General features: G+C 33.5%; 1 protein-coding gene across 4 annotated transcripts in view; it reads right to left on the bottom strand.

The window, feature by feature from the left end:
• Positions 1-15,947, bottom strand: part of LOC111053087 (calcium/calmodulin-dependent protein kinase type IV) — a 35,431-nt gene extending 19,484 nt beyond the window's left edge. For 2 of the 4 annotated variants that reach the window (XM_039419583.1, XM_039419582.1), the window contains exons 1-2: positions 15,799-15,947; positions 14,388-14,571 (exon numbers count right to left, since the gene is read on the bottom strand). In XM_039419583.1, the coding sequence (XP_039275517.1) occupies positions 14,388-14,446 (59 nt within the window). In that variant the 5' untranslated portion in view covers positions 14,447-14,571; positions 15,799-15,947. Of the gene's footprint in view, positions 1-9,791; positions 10,151-14,387; positions 14,572-15,798 lie in introns of those variants that run through there. The other 2 variants (XM_039419584.1, XM_022339925.2) reach the window with 1 other exon arrangement.
• Positions 15,948-17,930: the final 1,983 nt, after the last annotated feature.

Raw genomic sequence — 17,930 nt, 5'->3', positions numbered from 1 at the left:
GACATGAGCATGCAACAGACGAAAAATCTATAACCGAACTCACAACCAGAAACACGAATTTTATTTACCTAATACTATGCTCCAGGGCGTGGTCAGCAATTGTAGTCTACTCTTGAGATTTACACAGCTTTCCATTGAATTAGAGTACCTACACTCGCCTACAATTCGGCCTAATTTTGGGTGCTGTAACGCATCTATAAACCAATATCAACTCCACGTTAAACTTGCATGACATAACACACTGATGACGTTTGATAAACTTTGAGTAGTTTACAAACTAGCATAAATGTTGCCTCATATGCACAGTACACTGTACCTATAACTTACAAGCATGTAATTTACTCAACTTACATCAAGTAAGTTTGAAAACTTTGCTCATTAATGCGCTTTGAGCTTTGAGGGCTTCTAGAATCATCGGCTACTCTAGAGTTTGATTGGTTCTCTTACTATCAAAATTCTCTCTTAGTCACATATGGTCTCCCTCAAAATCACACCTACTTAAAGGTAAATATATTAACTACTCTCAGATGTAGTTCAATATATTCCACTTCCAGTATAATAATTCGAGAAAGATGATACTTTCTCTCGAATAGTTCATGAAACTGGATTTATTCTATATTTTGATTCAAGTTGGTATACTCAAGTGTGGAAGAATGAAATTCAACTGGGCTACCTTAGAGCGGATGTACCCGAAAATTAAGTTATTCAAGATATTTAGATGAAAACTTATAAACTATAAATAGATGAAAATTATAAACTGTAACTATATAAAACTTTAGAAAAATTAAACACTTACAATATTATTCTATTAAGCATAATAGTCATATGACTACAAGAGGGTGGCATGAATAGTTTTATAGTTAACAATATAGTGGATATGTGGTATTCGCAACATCAGTATGTCTTATTCTTTTTATTATGGAGAAGAACCACAACATTTCCTCCCATACAATCAAATTAGATAAATTTTCACTTAAAATTTATGAATCTAGAAGATATCTTACACGAGATAAAATGAGTACGTGATGAGGAAAACTTTATAGCTCGTCAAGGACAAAAAAATATGGATACTTGAAGAGAATTCTAAATTTTTATAGGGTGTCAACAAAATTTTCTCAGTTCAATGAATTCAAATGATACCGCAAGTTATGGTCAGTCATTCTAAAACTTGAACAAAGGATGATAATTCGAGTTGATCTTTGAATTAATAATTTGAGCATAACACCAAAAATTATATCGACTTAACCACTGTTCGTTGAAAATGATCGAGAACTGCTCTGATGTTACAAGGAAAGTGATAGCCCTCATTTCTTCTATTTTTCATGAAATTCAAGTAGGCTCATCGTGATAGATCACGTTTCACGATTTCACACGTGAGAGAACTGCAACAGTGTTGCACCAATTAAAAGATACAGTGCTGATGATCATAGTGGTCCAATTAAAAAAGGATTAGAGCACAAGGACATGATCCCTACTCCTCACACAGAAAACTGATTTTCATTTTACAGGAATCAGCAAGGATAGCCTACTCGCTATAGTTTATACATTTTTTTTATAAAATGTAATTTTAGAATATTATTAAACATTCTGTGGCTTGTGATCAGCCAAGCTTATTTTAATTGAGAGGAGATATTATCAGTAGAATGGATTAAGCAGCTACGATTTAATATTTTATTTTTTCGTCGATTATTCCACATGTTATAATAGTTTTGGATCAATGCAAATTGCAAAATATATCCTCAAATGCTTGAATGCAAATACTAATAATGTGTATATATTCTACCATACATAATTCAGAATGAGGATATGAGATGAATTATTGGATTAATATTTTACTCTCACTATACGCGATTCTCAAAATAGCCTACCATTTTCCTGGTAAAGAGGAAACCACATTTAAAATATGTTCCTTCATTTTTGCGTCTTGATAGGATAAAAACGTTGTAGCCAAACCAGTTGTTTATGAAGGTGTTTTTGATCGAGTAAATGATTGCTATTAAAATGTTGAGTGCAGAAGTTCTACATTGATTCTATTTTTAGTCATACTAACTAGTTTCAGACGTAATTTTTTCAGCACAATAAAAGTTCATCTTGGATGAATCTCAGAATATTAAGAGTCTGATCATCTCTAGTAATGAGCTGAATTTATTCATTGACTTGCTATCTATCCAACGATAAATCTCAAAAAAAACACATACAGCTCATGAGTAGGTTTAGTTTTTCAATACGACATTCCTCGATCGTATTCTGATTGATGCATCTCATGATTTCTTTTGATTGTGTGATGTACACACAAACGTTTTCAGCACTTTTACATCGACGACATAAAATCAATTATAGCAATATTACAATTGGGCTATAACCAGATTGAATTAATATTAGTTGATATTTAAGCAATTTAAAAATTCGCCAATAAATTTCAATTCACCATAGGTGTTACTTGTTCAGTTGTTCAATCACAATAAAGAAATGTAAAAACAAATAAGGACATCTGAGTTAACCTGCATTAATGATTCTAAGCTTCACTAAATATGTATCCAGAGCTCGAAGCATTGTTTGTTAATTCGAGTAAGGCGTAACTACAATAGCTACCGGGTAAAACTAGAACAACCCGACATAATATATTGAGCATTGAGCTAAGCATTGCACATTATTTAGCTCGTTAAGGAAAGCAGTCAGCACTGACAATTATGCTTATCAGACGGAGACTTAAATCAACAGGTGATCGATGTCTTTGTGTCAGATGGAGGCGATAATAATGATTGTGAGACATCAGAACAAGATAAATGAATATTGTAGAACCGGAGCTCGATATAAATGTGATTCCGTATCATCGGTTACAGAGTACATTGACTGAAACCCTATTGCAGTTTTCAAATAGATTTTCTCTCCAGGTTCCATTCAGTTTTTACTGTTAGAATTCATGTATCAGCTTCCATGGAAGCTGAACAACATTATTTCATGAAAGGATAAAAGCTGCAGTTGATCAACATTTCTAAGGAAATAAAAACATTCTTGCGTTTTTTCTGCGATTTCTTACATTTTTCAAGAGCTAATTGAGAGAAAATGTCAATTCCTATACTCTGCTAAGAGTCTCCGGCAAGCTTTTAAAAACAAACAAATAAACAAGCTTATCAAGCTACAAGATGAAACGAAATCTCTGCCCAAGAAACAAATCATATTCATAAACTATAGGCCTACAATATTATTAGTGAGTGTCTAATTTTTGTCTTCAAATTTTTTAATTTATTTCAATTAATTTAATTGAATTTAGGATTGATTATTGTTTTTCGGCTTTATATCAACATTGTGAAATTCAAAATCAATTTTATATCTGTGTTATCTTCCTCGGATGGTGCGGAAACTTTGGCAGAAATCAAAATTTGAACTTAACCTAATTGTTTGGACTATTTTAATATGTGAAAATCCAGGAACTGAAGAAGTTTTGGGCAATTGCCTGTTTTTTCTTTCCTAATTATAGTATGTGTATCACCTTGAATAAATAAATAAATAAATAAATAAATAAAATGCTCAAAGTTGGTAAAGAAATTCAGCTGGGATTTTAAAATTTTGTCTTGAGAGGACTTCAAAATTACGAAAAAATTAGCTTGACATAGGCGATATGGGCGAAAAATCTGTATTTGACGGGAGGAAGCAAGCTAGAATATAAATGCATGCGAGCGAAGCGAGTCTGCTGTTATCATCTCTACATGATATAGCTGGGAGTCCAGGGGGCGGAGCCCCCTGGCTAGACCGATAAGCCGAGCGAAGCGAGCTTGCCGGTTATCTATAACATCTATAACAGACAATGAAAAATTCAACTACATTCTCATTATTCATACTAGGCCCTACATGCAATTGAGAGATCCACCTCCCGATGTAATTTAATATTACAGCTGTAAAAATATTCCAAAATCATTGAAATTTCCATAAATCAAGGAATCAAGCTGCTACAATGAAATGAAATTTTGGCATCCCGATGAATATGTGATTCAGTTTTCTCCCGCTAACTACTACTCTGGCACTTTATTTGAGGCACTCAATCCAAGCCTGTTCCAAGATTAAATGCTCCGATTAAGTTCTATTAGCGGATGAGAGGGAATTTTCTCTAATGCACGACTGATCAAAGAGAAAACATAAGGTATTCATTATTTGCATTCACAGTGCAAATAAAGCCTCACTATTATTTATTTATATCTCTATTGCCAAAAAAGCTTTCAACGGCAGCTGCACTGTTCTTGAAAAATGTGAACTTTCAAGAGTGGGAAATGCACTTGACCTTTAACGCATTGTAAAGTACAGAAAATACAGGCCAAATGAGAATGAAAATAATTTCGTTGATTCATGGAAAATAGACATTTTTTATCAATCTGTTTTAATCACATTACATTTTTATCTTCAAGTTGAGTTAGAATTTAATGTTTGAATTATTACAATATATAAATTTGAATAGCAAATAACATGTCATTTTCAAGTTTAAATTAGATTTTTTTATTGATCCATATGTAGACTTAGTACCGTATGTAATGTAAAAAGTTGTGAGCCGATTCCTTCCTTATTCCTTAATAACGCAATTTATCATAATCAATAAATCCATCCCACATTATTCTCAAATTATAAATCACATTATTCTAATCCCAAAAATATAATAGGCTTTCTCATAATCAACAAAAATATTAAACGATGGATATCAAGGATAGGGTTTTCATTTTTCGATATTTTTTATCTAGAAAACATATTTACAAATCGTTTATTATTTATGAGATCGAATTCAAGCAATTTGTTTATCCCATCAGGAGCCATATCAGCTATTAATGACACCAATCCATTTGAATATCCATTCCAATCTATATCTGGCCGAGTAATCAGTGATATATTGATGGGAGTATTCTATTTCCCATTCACTTTCAGTGTAACATCCCGGCACTCTAAACTAGAGATTGGAATTTATTATTCATATCTTCGCAGTGAATACAAATAAATTGAGATGCGCTAAGTTACACGAGTGTTCTTGTCTGCGTTTGGAAGGGTGCTCGTAACAGATATGGCCTAAAATATGGTAACAAGATTTTTCTAATTCAATAAAATTTCAAGTTACTGTAATGAGATGCTTTGAAATTCACCATGACAGACAACCTCATGTATTTACGCATAGACGTATTGTTCATTTAGTGCAATGACAAGAATAGTATGAGTTTATAATTAATTAAAAAAATTAATGGATTGAAAATACATAAACCTAAAATTCTGATTGAAACACCGAACTTTTTGTAACATAATACACCCTAATTACAAAATAAGGCACGACCCTGATGATGACTGAATATATTGATTACCTTATATAGGCTACTTCAGAATTATTGTATTATTTAAATAATACAGTAATTCAGAAGTATATACGGTAATCCATATATTGATACCATACTGAAATCATACCGGTAGTTCATAGAAATAGAAGTGAATATATATGTATTGGATACATAAATCAAAATATTACTATATTTATTGATACTGAATCATATTGTTCATAGAAATTAATATTTTATATGAAGCCCTCAATGACATACTTCGCAGTTTGAAGGATTTGTTGAAGCCTTCCCATACAGAAAATTCAGAGTGTGGGGAAGTCTCTAAATACCGATAGGTGTTCAACATTATTGAATTTTGGCCTCCATAGTTTCAATTCCAAGTACGAATAAATAAGATAGGAATACGTTTTAGATACATTGAAGATTAGATTATCATTTTTATTGCAGAGTTAGTTGTACTCTGATACCAAGTGACTGAAATAATTACCCTATATTATTGAAATGATAAATTCAATGGATTATTTGTAAGATGAATCATAAAATGATACCATAGAGAAACAATAGCATAAGTAGATATCCCGTGGTATAGGGCGTTTATGTCGCAACTCTTACTGTTATCTCAAGCCGTTAGTTCATGTAATTCTTTCCCGTGAAGCTTTGTGACACTGGTAGCCTCTCATATTGTGCCGTTCATACACTCTCACCCCAAGAAAAAAATAAAATTCGACAATAATCAACAGTAATCGGCTTGAGATAGAAGTAGCCTAAAAGTTGCGTCATAAACGACCTACACCATGGGATATCTACTTACGCTATTGTTTACCTATGATAATACCTGCTGTGCAAAGTTGCTTTTGATTACGGAATCTTAATGCAGTTTAGAGAACCGATAACCTACTATCAAACTATTTATTAGTATAGTTGTGATAGTAAAGTCTTACACTGAGTTTTTCTCATTGTAACAGTCCTGCACTGAGGCATTCTCAGTAATGTCTAATTACCGTTCAATAAATCTCCAACGACATATCAATGAAATCTCAGATAGCATTGATGTTTACGCGACATTGATTTTGGCATTGGTTAGTTTGTTGTATTGAATGGAGCCAAAGTAGTTCCGACGCGGAATGTGGATAGACAGACGGCAAGCAATGTTGTCTCTTATCAGTGCATGTAGCAGTTTAATTTAGAGCTGTTGAATCCTTTGATTCCAATCACTTGCTGCCTTACAGGAACCGGTTTTATCACTTAGTCACTCTTTACAATCCAATATGCGCTTTAAGGTGGATAGCATTTATATAAGATCACGCCGATCCAGAAAGTGAGATCTAATCTTATCTAATCTGCTTGTCTAATACAATATTGACCTGGAATCGGTCCACTTGAAACTGATACAATATTGTTCATTCAAATAAACAAATGAATAACTTAGGTAGAATCTAGATCTGAGAAAGAACTTGGATTTATTGTCACACACTATAGTGCGGTCCACGTTATAATGGCAGTGGATAAAGATAGAAGAATAGCGATGCCGATTCTCTGCATTGATTAATTATATTTCCACACTGTCAAAAACATAATTTGCATCGTTGTGGACCTAGAAAAGGATAGTACCACCGACTTTGTCGAATGATAGACAAGGATAGCAAAACCAAAGTTGATCAAATACTGTCATTATAACGTGGACCTCACTATAGCCTATAGTCTATAGCCTATAGCCTATAGTGAGGTCCACGTTTTAATGACAGTATTTGATGAACTTTGGTTTTGCTATCCTTTTCTATCATTCGACAAAGTCGGTGGTACTATCCTTTTCTAGGTCCAAAACGATGCCAATTATGTTTTTGACAGTGTAGAAATATAATTAATTAACGCAGAGAATCGGCATCGCTATTCTTCTATCTTCATCCACTGACATTATAACGTGGACCTCACTATAGTAATCAACTGTAGGTTTTATCTATTCCACAATAACACAAGCGATATGTTTAATTATGATATAATTTATTATTTCGAAATTCAAATGAAATAAAATAGTTGTTGATTCATTCTATCAATTTGAATACATCCATTTTATTATTTACACTGTACATCAAGGATTTTTCAGGCAAATATTTCAAACTTATTTATAGAACTACAGTTGATATTGTGGAACTCTCATTATTTGAATATTTAATGATAAATTTAAGTATTTTGAAGATGTTACACAATGCATATTATTATTGGGCCCAATTATTTAGAATTGGAGTTGAGATTAACATTTTGATACGGTGAAGTTACAATGTCTGATAGATAAGAATAATAATATTACTAGGTAAAGCCACGGAATAAACAATCTATATAATTATAGAAGTTTTCTCTGGTTTTCTCTGGTAACAGCAATGAAATAGGTATAGAATATTGTTGAATTAAGATGAAGATTGTGAGCGAATATTTTTGCTAAATTACGTGAATTACAACAATATGAACAATTCTTGCGAAAGAAGTTAGTTCCCCCAATAAATAACACAATGATAGTATATTGAGTGGAATAACATTTGTTCATAGTTCTAGAACGTTACGATGGGTGATGAGGAATGAACGTGGATGTAGTGTGCTGAATGGAAGAAAAAGAAACGACTTTTATCGACTTCTTACACTAAGCATCAACTTAGGTACCTCTGCAGTGATAGCTTGAAGAAGCATCAACGACTACTGCAATGAATATTTTAATATTAAATGATGCACCAGAGTCTAGACTACGTGGATCTAATGATGAGGAGATGCATTCAAATAGATGCAACACCATAATCTTCACAAAGGTTCTATTTTTATGCACATGATATTTGCACTTTTAGAATTGTATCATAGATGATATGAAGAACTTTGTGATATTGAATCGGGAACAGTCTTGGGCTACAATGCCTGTTGTTCCCATACCTGTATGTATTTTTTGTGAAATAAATAAATATGATAAAATTTGTAGCAGATAAAGTGGATCTAGAATAAAGAGGAACGACTGAAGCCTCTCCATACCGATAATTAAGAAAATAGATTATATGGGGTAGTAAAACTAATCAATTAAAGTGGAAATGACTATACAATAAATTTCCTGATAATTTTTTTCCTCAATAAATTAAGGTAAAAGTGTTCAAGCTGATAGCTCAACCTCTAATTCAGTTTTTAATCAAATAAGAGCCACTTAATTTATTGTAATTACAGGTAATTAATTGTGTAAGTCCTCTCTTCAAGCTCATTTTCAAAACACAAAAACATTTAACATTCTCTTTTATCTTTTTAAAGTTATTCTTCAATTATATTATTTCTATAGGTTTCAAAGCTTGTGATGATCAGAAAGTCTGGACAGGAAGAGCTTAAAGAGTTGATCATTTCCTAATTCCAATTGATTGAAAATAATATTAGACAAATGTAAAATAAATGAAAAACAAGCTCTCTATTAATCTTATTTCATCATTTACTAAAAACAAGCAATATTTTGTGAAATTTTTCCATATTGTCATGACTAATTTTAATCATAGATCGATTCCTATAGAGAATCATGCACTCATGGGTTCTGGCAATATATCTATTAATTTTAATTATTTTTATTACAATTTATCTACACTACAAGAGAAATTACAATTTTACAGTATAAATTACAAAAACACAATAAAATAAAGTTTGCTGAATGGTGGTGTGCTGGATAAAGGAGGAACCTTGCCAACTATGGTTTCCCATTTAATAGGCAGATAAAGGGTTGGAACAAAATATGTACGTAAGAGGTTGAATAATATGAGAATGAAATACATTAAGAATCGATAAGCAAGTAACAATATTATATATCGTATATTATGTATCAATAGGCAATTGAAAAGGATGAGCACACTCTTAAAAAATATGTCATGTTCTATTATGCACCTGCTCTTCGCCTTAGTTCAGTTCAAGTATTTAAATTTATTCATTCATTAATTAATACAATAAGTAGCTACATTAACAAAATTATATGGAGAGAAAAAATAAGGTAACCTTGTGCTATTCCTCTCCCAAATTTAGATAGGGTTACTTATAGTCCGAAATAGGTTGAGTCTTGCAGTTCTTCACTTCACAAAATTTTCAGTCCTTAAATATGTTCACAAAGTAGATTTTTAAATTCAGATGCTTCAAAATCAAAAATAGAACAGATATTTCACATGATAAATTACAAATTATATGAAGGCTACTCCATTGTCAAATCTATCAATATTTACAGATCAATTTTGAATAATTAAACGGACCGTATTTCATAAAATTAACATCTCAAGTACGCGTTTTATGAGGAGTTTCAATGGTGACCTATACGAGATTGAGTTATAGTCCACGCTCCGCATCCAAGGTCTTCCTTCTGCCGCAGACCTGGGTGCGCTATTAATTTCGATAGTAAATAATAATAATGGTTGCCTAATATGAATGCGTACCAATTATTTATGATTATTGGTGCGAGCGAGAGAAAAAATGAGACACGTTTACCTTGATCTTCTTACAGAGTTTCACGCTGGACGAGATCGATAGAAAGTTTCAGAAATAGAGTAAGTTTAATACTATTCACTAATTCCAAAGCACGCACTTTTTCTGATAAAAAATCACGATTTCAGTTGCAAAAAATTAAATTTATATGTTATCATCAAAAGATACCACATCCGTACGACAGTTCATATTTTTTCACCGCGAAAACTCTTATCGCTCGAAAATCGGATGCATGATAACAGATGAACAGAGTTTCGTGAGTAGAGAAGCACGCATTTTATCTACTCTCGCACTTCCTCACATTCACAGTGAAGCGCTTATCTGAAACTACTTCGCGTTGAAAACCGCGCGCGGTTTTAGCCAATGTGTTGATCTGCTGCTGACAGTAAGCTCATTGCGAGCAGGTAGATCGGAACAGGAAACTCGCAAGAACGCGAGAAAGGTTAAGGTGCGTAGTGGCTTTTGCGCTACGAACACTCGCATTTCGCTTTTCATCAGCTGATTATATCTGTATCTTACTGTTACTGTTACAGATATATAATGAGCGTAGTACCAGCTGATGAAAAATGAGATGCCCGTGTTCGTGGCGCTGAAGTCTGTACGCACCTGAATGCCATAAAATAACCAAATCTATTGAAAGATTTGAAACTCTCTGGCAATAAAGATGATAGCCAAGCATCAAAATTCTGATAATACGATGATATACGAGGTGTTATTACAATAATACAAAATCCTTTCAAATTACAGTACTTCCGTGCTGAACCCTGACTTTTAAAATACTTCTTTACATTATTAATCAATGCTTGAAGAATCATAAAATTGAAATCCAAGACAAGTATCATCAACCGAGGTCTGTTAATTATTATTGCAAGAAAGGATATGACAAATAACTTGAGCAGGTGATACACTTTTTAGAAGTTGAATTTCACGTGATTGAATTGAAATGATTTAGATAGAATTAAATTCTTGAGTTTGTTGAATCATATTGGAACTAGCTGACAAAAAGACAAATAAAGAACTCAAACTAAGCATTGTTCTCTTCCATGAAAAGAGCATAAAAGTAACATGACGAAACTTAATCCTCTATTATACTAGCCTAAAACAAGGTTATTGGTCATTCAAAAAATTCTGAAATATGATATGGAAAAAGAAAATATATCTACTAAGCTCAAAGTGAATAAGGGTTCAATTGGAATGTAAAATATTAAAAGAGACTAAACCTAAATATAAAGTTGAAAATTCAAATTTATTTCAGATAAAAATATTGCAGAGAATCATGGAATAGGTTCTGTTAATCTAAGACGTATAATTCAGAATAATATGACATGCAATACAATTAAAGATTTGGTAACAGAATTCCAATAATTGGAAGTTATAAGATATTAATTGTTGATAGACTTTATTAAGCTTTCATTTTTCATGGAACGGAAGGGAATTCCTGCAAGGATAGTCGCCTGGTTTGTTGTCATGGAAACAGAGATCGTCGTAATTGAATTGTACAGAACCTATTCAAAGAGATATCGAATAGTTTCCCCAAGTATACACTCAACTTAATTGAATAGGGTAGACATGTGATGTTGTAGACGATCGTGTTATAAAGAGTCACAAGTTATTAGAAAATAAGATGAAAGTTGAAATTCTCTGTTCTTTCTTCGGAAATTCACATTGTTACACATCGATCCGTCACAAATAAAGGATTATGAATTACTCTTTACACTTACATAAGAATTCTTCATTATATTATGTGCTTCAATCTAGTCACAGGGAGCTGAAAGAATAAATTTTGATTAAATATTTTAGCATGAAATAGAATGTAAATGTCTTTGTATGGATTTGATGTTATTCCTTATATAAATACCGAGGGTAGCGAGGCGAGGATATGATACGGTGATTCGTTGATCTTGTTTACAGAATTAATAAATCAAAATATATTATATATCAAAGAATGACTTTCACTTGGTGCAAACTGCAAGTTGATTTGTAATAAAACCAATCTTTACTATAGTTTAGGAAATGTTTTACGTTTGTACTTTGAAAAATAATATATCAATAAGGTTAAAAATAACCTTGAAAATAATTTTGAAAGAGGTATAAAGTTATGAATGTATGTTGAAGACAGAATTTTGAAATAGTTTTTCAAAGAGAAGAACCAGTTTCTTTTTAAAAAAATACTTAATTTGAAGAACTAGATACAGTACCAAGAACATGAAGCGGCCAATTCAAGGAATAATCACATTATTGTGCTGTATGGGGTTAGTATAACAGCTTAGTTATTGATTCATGTATTTCAGGTTTATAGTAGCCTATTATATTCATTGAGAAAAAGCAAATTAGTTTTTAACGCATTGCTAAGCCCTGTGATATTAAGTAAAATAAGAGGAACATGGAGGTTATTTCAATTACCAAGAGCCGAATGTAGTTTGAGTATAAATTTATTGACAAGAATGCAGATCACCAAATTCGAGAAGCGATGAGTTGCCAAGTCCATTATCATCATCCAAAGATTTCATTTCTTTATTAAAGCTTCTACCATCCTGCAACTTACTGGAAAAACTGAGCGTTGTCTTATCGAAATCTAAAGATATTATTCCAAGGTCACCTGAGTATCGATTTTTCGCCACCTAAGGAAGAAATAAAATAGTCTGAAAACTATTCAGAACCAAGAAAACTACTTTATATAAATCCTATGAAAACTCTCAATTTGTAAAGATCAAAAGCTACGTTTAGCGAAGAAGTTTCTCAATTATATTTTTTCAAAATATGTTTCTTGATTTAATTTCCGTTCTATTTATTAGAATAATCAATTTGAACTTATAACAAGATTGATATTTCACTTACTGAATACCTCAATATATGATTAACATCTCAATTATATCATAGAAGGTTTTTGATATGATGTACGTCCTATTTTTAAAACAATCAGTTTAATCAAGATTAATATCTCACACTAAGGATTGCGGGGTTTCATATTGAGAACAATAATTTTTAGAAAAATCCTGTATCAGGTGAAGTTCTTCTCTTCACGAAAAATTCTTCTCTTCCATTCAACTTCACATTGTACAAGGTATAAATAAATGTAAAGTGATCCATGATGATTTGCATAAGCATAGTTTTGAACGAATGGAATGATACCGGTATCTCTTGCAGTTTATTGCAATGCTTGAGTACTTCAGTTTATGATAATTACAATTTGTCAAGTGGAATGCATTCTCAAGAATGTACAGTACTTGAAATTAATATTGTTGAAAGAATACTTGAAAAAACCTCTGTTGACGTTCAACTATGTGAATGATGACTAATATATTTAATAATTGAGAATTTGTTAATCTTTGATAAAAGAAAATTAGAGGAAGTTCAGACTTATGTGGATTTTCGAGAGACTCATTGGGGAATTAGGGAAGTAAGTAATTTTTCAGATAAAACAGTAGCGGAAATTATATAATGAACAATTGACAATTCAGGCACTACTGAGTAGATGTAGGTAGTTTAAAGGGGAAAAACTAAGAGAAACTTGAGATTGCATTGAAATTGCATTACAACGTTATAGAAATTTCAAAAATTTCTCAAAGCGAATGCAAACAATACGTGCATCATTAGTTTGTGACTAGCCTTTAATATACAAGGATTATAGAATTTTACATGAATGTGATAGCCTATGACCTAGTTGCATGTAGGCCTACGTATATTCGCCCACTACACTTGTAATATTTGAAAGTGTGATAAATAAAGGCAACTATCAATCTATCTACCTACCTATCCATCTATATTAAATTTAACTGCTGTAAAATCACGCCATCTCACGGAAGCAATGACTGCAGAGTCATTAACGGAACTGGCAGCATGCTAAGACGTCATTTTACGGAGATTTGATATCAGTTGTGGTGAATCATGGTGATATAGTAATTTTAGGCTCAAAATTTACTAAGATTATCTTTGAGTTTTTTCTTTTCTTAATTAATCCAGAAAAAATAACCAAAATAATTATTGGAGTTTATAACATTTATTTAATTTTCAAGTGGAAACTGTTGTGATGCTGAACTCACTCTACTATGGACTAAATTTAGGAAAATAAGACATTATTTAAAAAAATGACTCCATTAATTTTCTAGTGATATTTTTTGTGATGCTGAACGTAACCCTTCATTGGACATTTTATTGGACTTATAAGATACGTTTTTAGCTAGCGCTTTCTAGCTAGTCCTTTCTAACTCTAAGAAAAATTTTAATTCGAATTTGAATTCCAATTACCATTCTCACACACACACACACACACACACACACACACACACACACACACACACACACACACACACATCGATTTTGCGATGACATGACACTAACAGGACACCCAGATTGTCCTCCGATTGTTGACTCCCAAATCTCGATCTTTATCAGCAAATCGGAGGACATTTTGGATGTTGTATCGGTGTCGTGTTGTCACCAAATCGTTGTAGGCTATGTGAGAATTTTCTTTGGAGTTCAAATTCGAACTATTTTTCAGGAAAGAGAATGTTCAAATACAATACTTTAATTGTGATTCGATAAACTCTAGTGCAACCCAAATGTTTGACAGGGATGAATCAAGTTATATTCGCTCACCTGCAAGTACTTCTTGATCTTGAGCGACTGCAGCATCTTCTGCTGCACGATGAGGACATTGTCGGCCTCCTGGGACGCCTTGGCGCCGCCGAAGATGGACGCCACTGATAGCGGCTCAGCGTCGCGCTCCTTGCGGGGGTGAATCACCAGCGTCACGTGACAGTTGTAGCGGGTCGCAAAGTTCCTGAAAATGCAAAAAGTATGAACCTAAAAGGTCGCAAAGTTCCTGAAAGTGCAGCAAAAACTATGCACCTAAAAAGTCGAAAGTTTCTGAAAGTACATTCAGAAAGTATTTCAGGAAACAGTTTCTGAAATTATAACAGAATGGTCAAGACGATTCGTTTTGCACCCAAGTTTTTAAAATGTATACAAGTGTTTTAAATGTATGTGTAAAACATTGTATCAAAGTTTGAAACTCAACTTTGTTATACAAATTTAAATTCGTTCTGATAATAAATGATTTTGATTTGGAATTTCAACCACTTGGAAGACATTAATGATATCATAACATCACTTCGTGTTCCAATTCGCATTAAAATCGTGGTTTACAGCATGGAATAAAGAAGTACCCTTCAGAAGTAGTAATCTGCTACTAGAGTACCCTTCAAGCTTACAAGTACTTTTTATTAGTAGTTGTTTTTTACTCCGTGTTGAAAAGTTTTCGTTACTTTGACTCATGAAACATAGTGTGGTTATAACAAATATTGTTTTCTACTGGAAAATCTAGCAGATATTCTGGCAAAGTTTGAATCTCTATCTCATGCATTAGAGCAAGATTTATTCATTCCTGAATTTGAATAGTTTACAAGAATCATATTTTCTTGTCTCAAAACTATCCTATTATATTAAGCGAGCAATTTCTGTATATCCGTTTATATTTTTATATCTGGTTATTTTTATATTTTTATATCTGGTTATTTATGTTCAACGGATCTCGAAAACGGCTCTAACGATTTTCACGAAATTTGGAACATAGTAGTTTTATGATATAAAAATTCGATTGCACTAGGTCTCATCCTTGGAAAACTCGCTGAACGACATTAAAAGGATAATTCATCCTTGGCTGAAACAGCTGAGACTATCTGTGGATAGTAAAAAGTGATTCAGTGGAAAATCAAAATATCGCATCCCCGAAATTCATAAGCTGACGTATAGCCAGTTGTAAAATATAAACACGATCATTTTAGAGAATGTTGTTTTGGTTATCAATAAAAATAACGAGCGAAGCTCGGTGCCCCGATATTTATAATAAATACACGATTACAAGCAGTCATGCATGTTATAATCCAGACATGATAAAAGCACTGTTTCATAGTGGAAATTGTGACTGATACATCTATACATTTGTTTTTTGCACACAATAAGAATTACAAGCAAAATTTTAATCTACTGTATATTCTAATGACTGTACCTGAAGGCGGCTATCAGAGCGTCCTGCCTGTAGAACCGGTCCAGATGACTGTTCTCGTTCTCCAGCATGCCTAGCATAAACTGTACGTTGTCTATTATCACGTGGGCAATGTCATAGACGTAGGCTGAGTGTTCCACAGCCTACAAACAAAAAATATAACTTGAAAATACGAGCATCAAAGAATTTAGGAGAATTAAAACTGTCCTAATGAGTTTTTCTTTCAAGAATAGATAGTAGGGTTAAACTATAAAGTGAAAGAAACATAAGATTAAAATACTGGGTGCGGCAGCGAATCGGGCGATTATGGAGGGGGTAGTGTGGGCTGGTAATGGAAAGGTGGGGGTAGCCAAGGCCACGAACACGTTCCCCGGTTTAAAGCATTTCAGTAACAATGGACGGTTGGACTAACCCACAACGTGCGTTCGCCGTAAAGGCTTATTACGAAACCCGTAATTATGCAGCTGCCCAGCGCCGTTTTCGAACACAATTCGCGATACATCGTAATCGGCCAGTGCCTACACCACATGCAATAAAGTTGTGGGTTGCATATTTTGAAGCCACTGCATCAACAAACAGAAGAAGAGGTGGTGGTAGGAGATCAGCCCGGACTCCTGAAAATATCGAACGTGTGCGAGTTGCAGTTGGAAGAAGCCCTCGTCGTTCCGCTCGCCGTCACAGCGTCGCACTCCAACTCTCTGACAGGACAGTTCGACGAGTTTTAAAGTTAGATTTGCACAATCATCCGTATAAACTGCAAGTTGTTCAAGCTCTTAATGAGAATGATTTCGCATCCCGCCGGTGTTTTTGTGAACGTTTTTTGGTTATGATTCAAGAAAATGAAGACATCGTGCATAATTTGTGGATGAGTGACGAGGCACACTTTCACCTGTCTGGGTATGTTAACAAACAAAATTTCCGTTACTGGAGTGACACCAACCCTCGTCAACTCCATCAGCAACCTCTTCATTCATGTAAGGTTACTGTTTGGTGTGCCATGTCTTCATCAGGCATTATCGGACCATTTTTTTTCGAAAATGAACATGGAGAAACTGTGACTGTTAATGCTGAGCGGTATTCAGAAATGTTACGCACATTTTTCTTTCCTCAACTACGCCAGTACGGGATGAACAATGAAACATTATTTCAACAAGACGGAGCAACAAGTCATACAGCCCGAGTGAGTAAGTATGCATCTTCTGAACGGCGTTTTTCCTAATCGTTTAATCTCTCAAAACGGGACGATTCCATGGCCCGGACGTTCGCCCGATCTGTCGGCCTGTGACTTTTTTCTGTGGGGCTACCTCAAGAGTAAAGTCTACGAGCAACGGCCGACGACGTTGGATGAACTGAAACAAAATATTCGTCAAGAGATTGCACGAATACCACAGCAAATGTTACGGGACGTTATGAACAGTTTTCATCGGCGGCTTGACGAATGCCTGATGAGAGAAGGACGTCACCTTGCCGACGTAATTTTCAAAAATTGAATTAGTTTAGTGAAATATAAATGCTTTTCTATGTACATTATTATGGTATTAATAAATTTTTTTAAAACAACATCATCAATTTTTCACACTTATTTTAAAATCGCCCGATTCGCTGCCGCACCCTGTACTTTTGAACCAGTATATGAATCAGAATTCGGGAGAGGAATACTTGGACTGTGCCTGTTAGTGTCAATAAATAAAATACAATATAAATAACTGGGCTAGCCTAGTATATATAGACAAAAACGTCTCATCAAAAATCAATGTTGAACTCTTGAAAAGAATACAGCGATAATTTAACCACATATTCCTTTAAATTCTTTGTAAACATTCTTGGATCCTCTAATACTTGGAGGCTGCTTGGTAACTTTACAAAACACTTCTTACCTCTGTATATAGTTTTTTTTCGTAAAAAGATCTAATCTGTGCCTCTCTATTATACGACCAAACCTTGTTACAACGGTGAGTGTTATTTCTCAAGTTTGTGTCATCAATTTTTTTGAAAAAGACTAACATCATGTATGTATTGTCCATATATTGTGAAAATTCCTAGGTCTGAGAAAGCTAATTTTACAGAATCAGTTCTATTGAGGTTTAGCATGATTCTTATTGCTCGTTTCTGCTGTTTTAGAATTTTATCAAGGT

Source organism: Nilaparvata lugens, chromosome 1 (genome assembly GCF_014356525.2).
Source record: "Nilaparvata lugens isolate BPH chromosome 1, ASM1435652v1, whole genome shotgun sequence".
Taxonomy (NCBI): Eukaryota; Metazoa; Arthropoda; class Insecta; order Hemiptera; family Delphacidae; genus Nilaparvata; species Nilaparvata lugens.
Note: the sequence above shows the minus strand (reverse complement) of the source record. Positions and strands in the feature narration are given on the sequence as shown.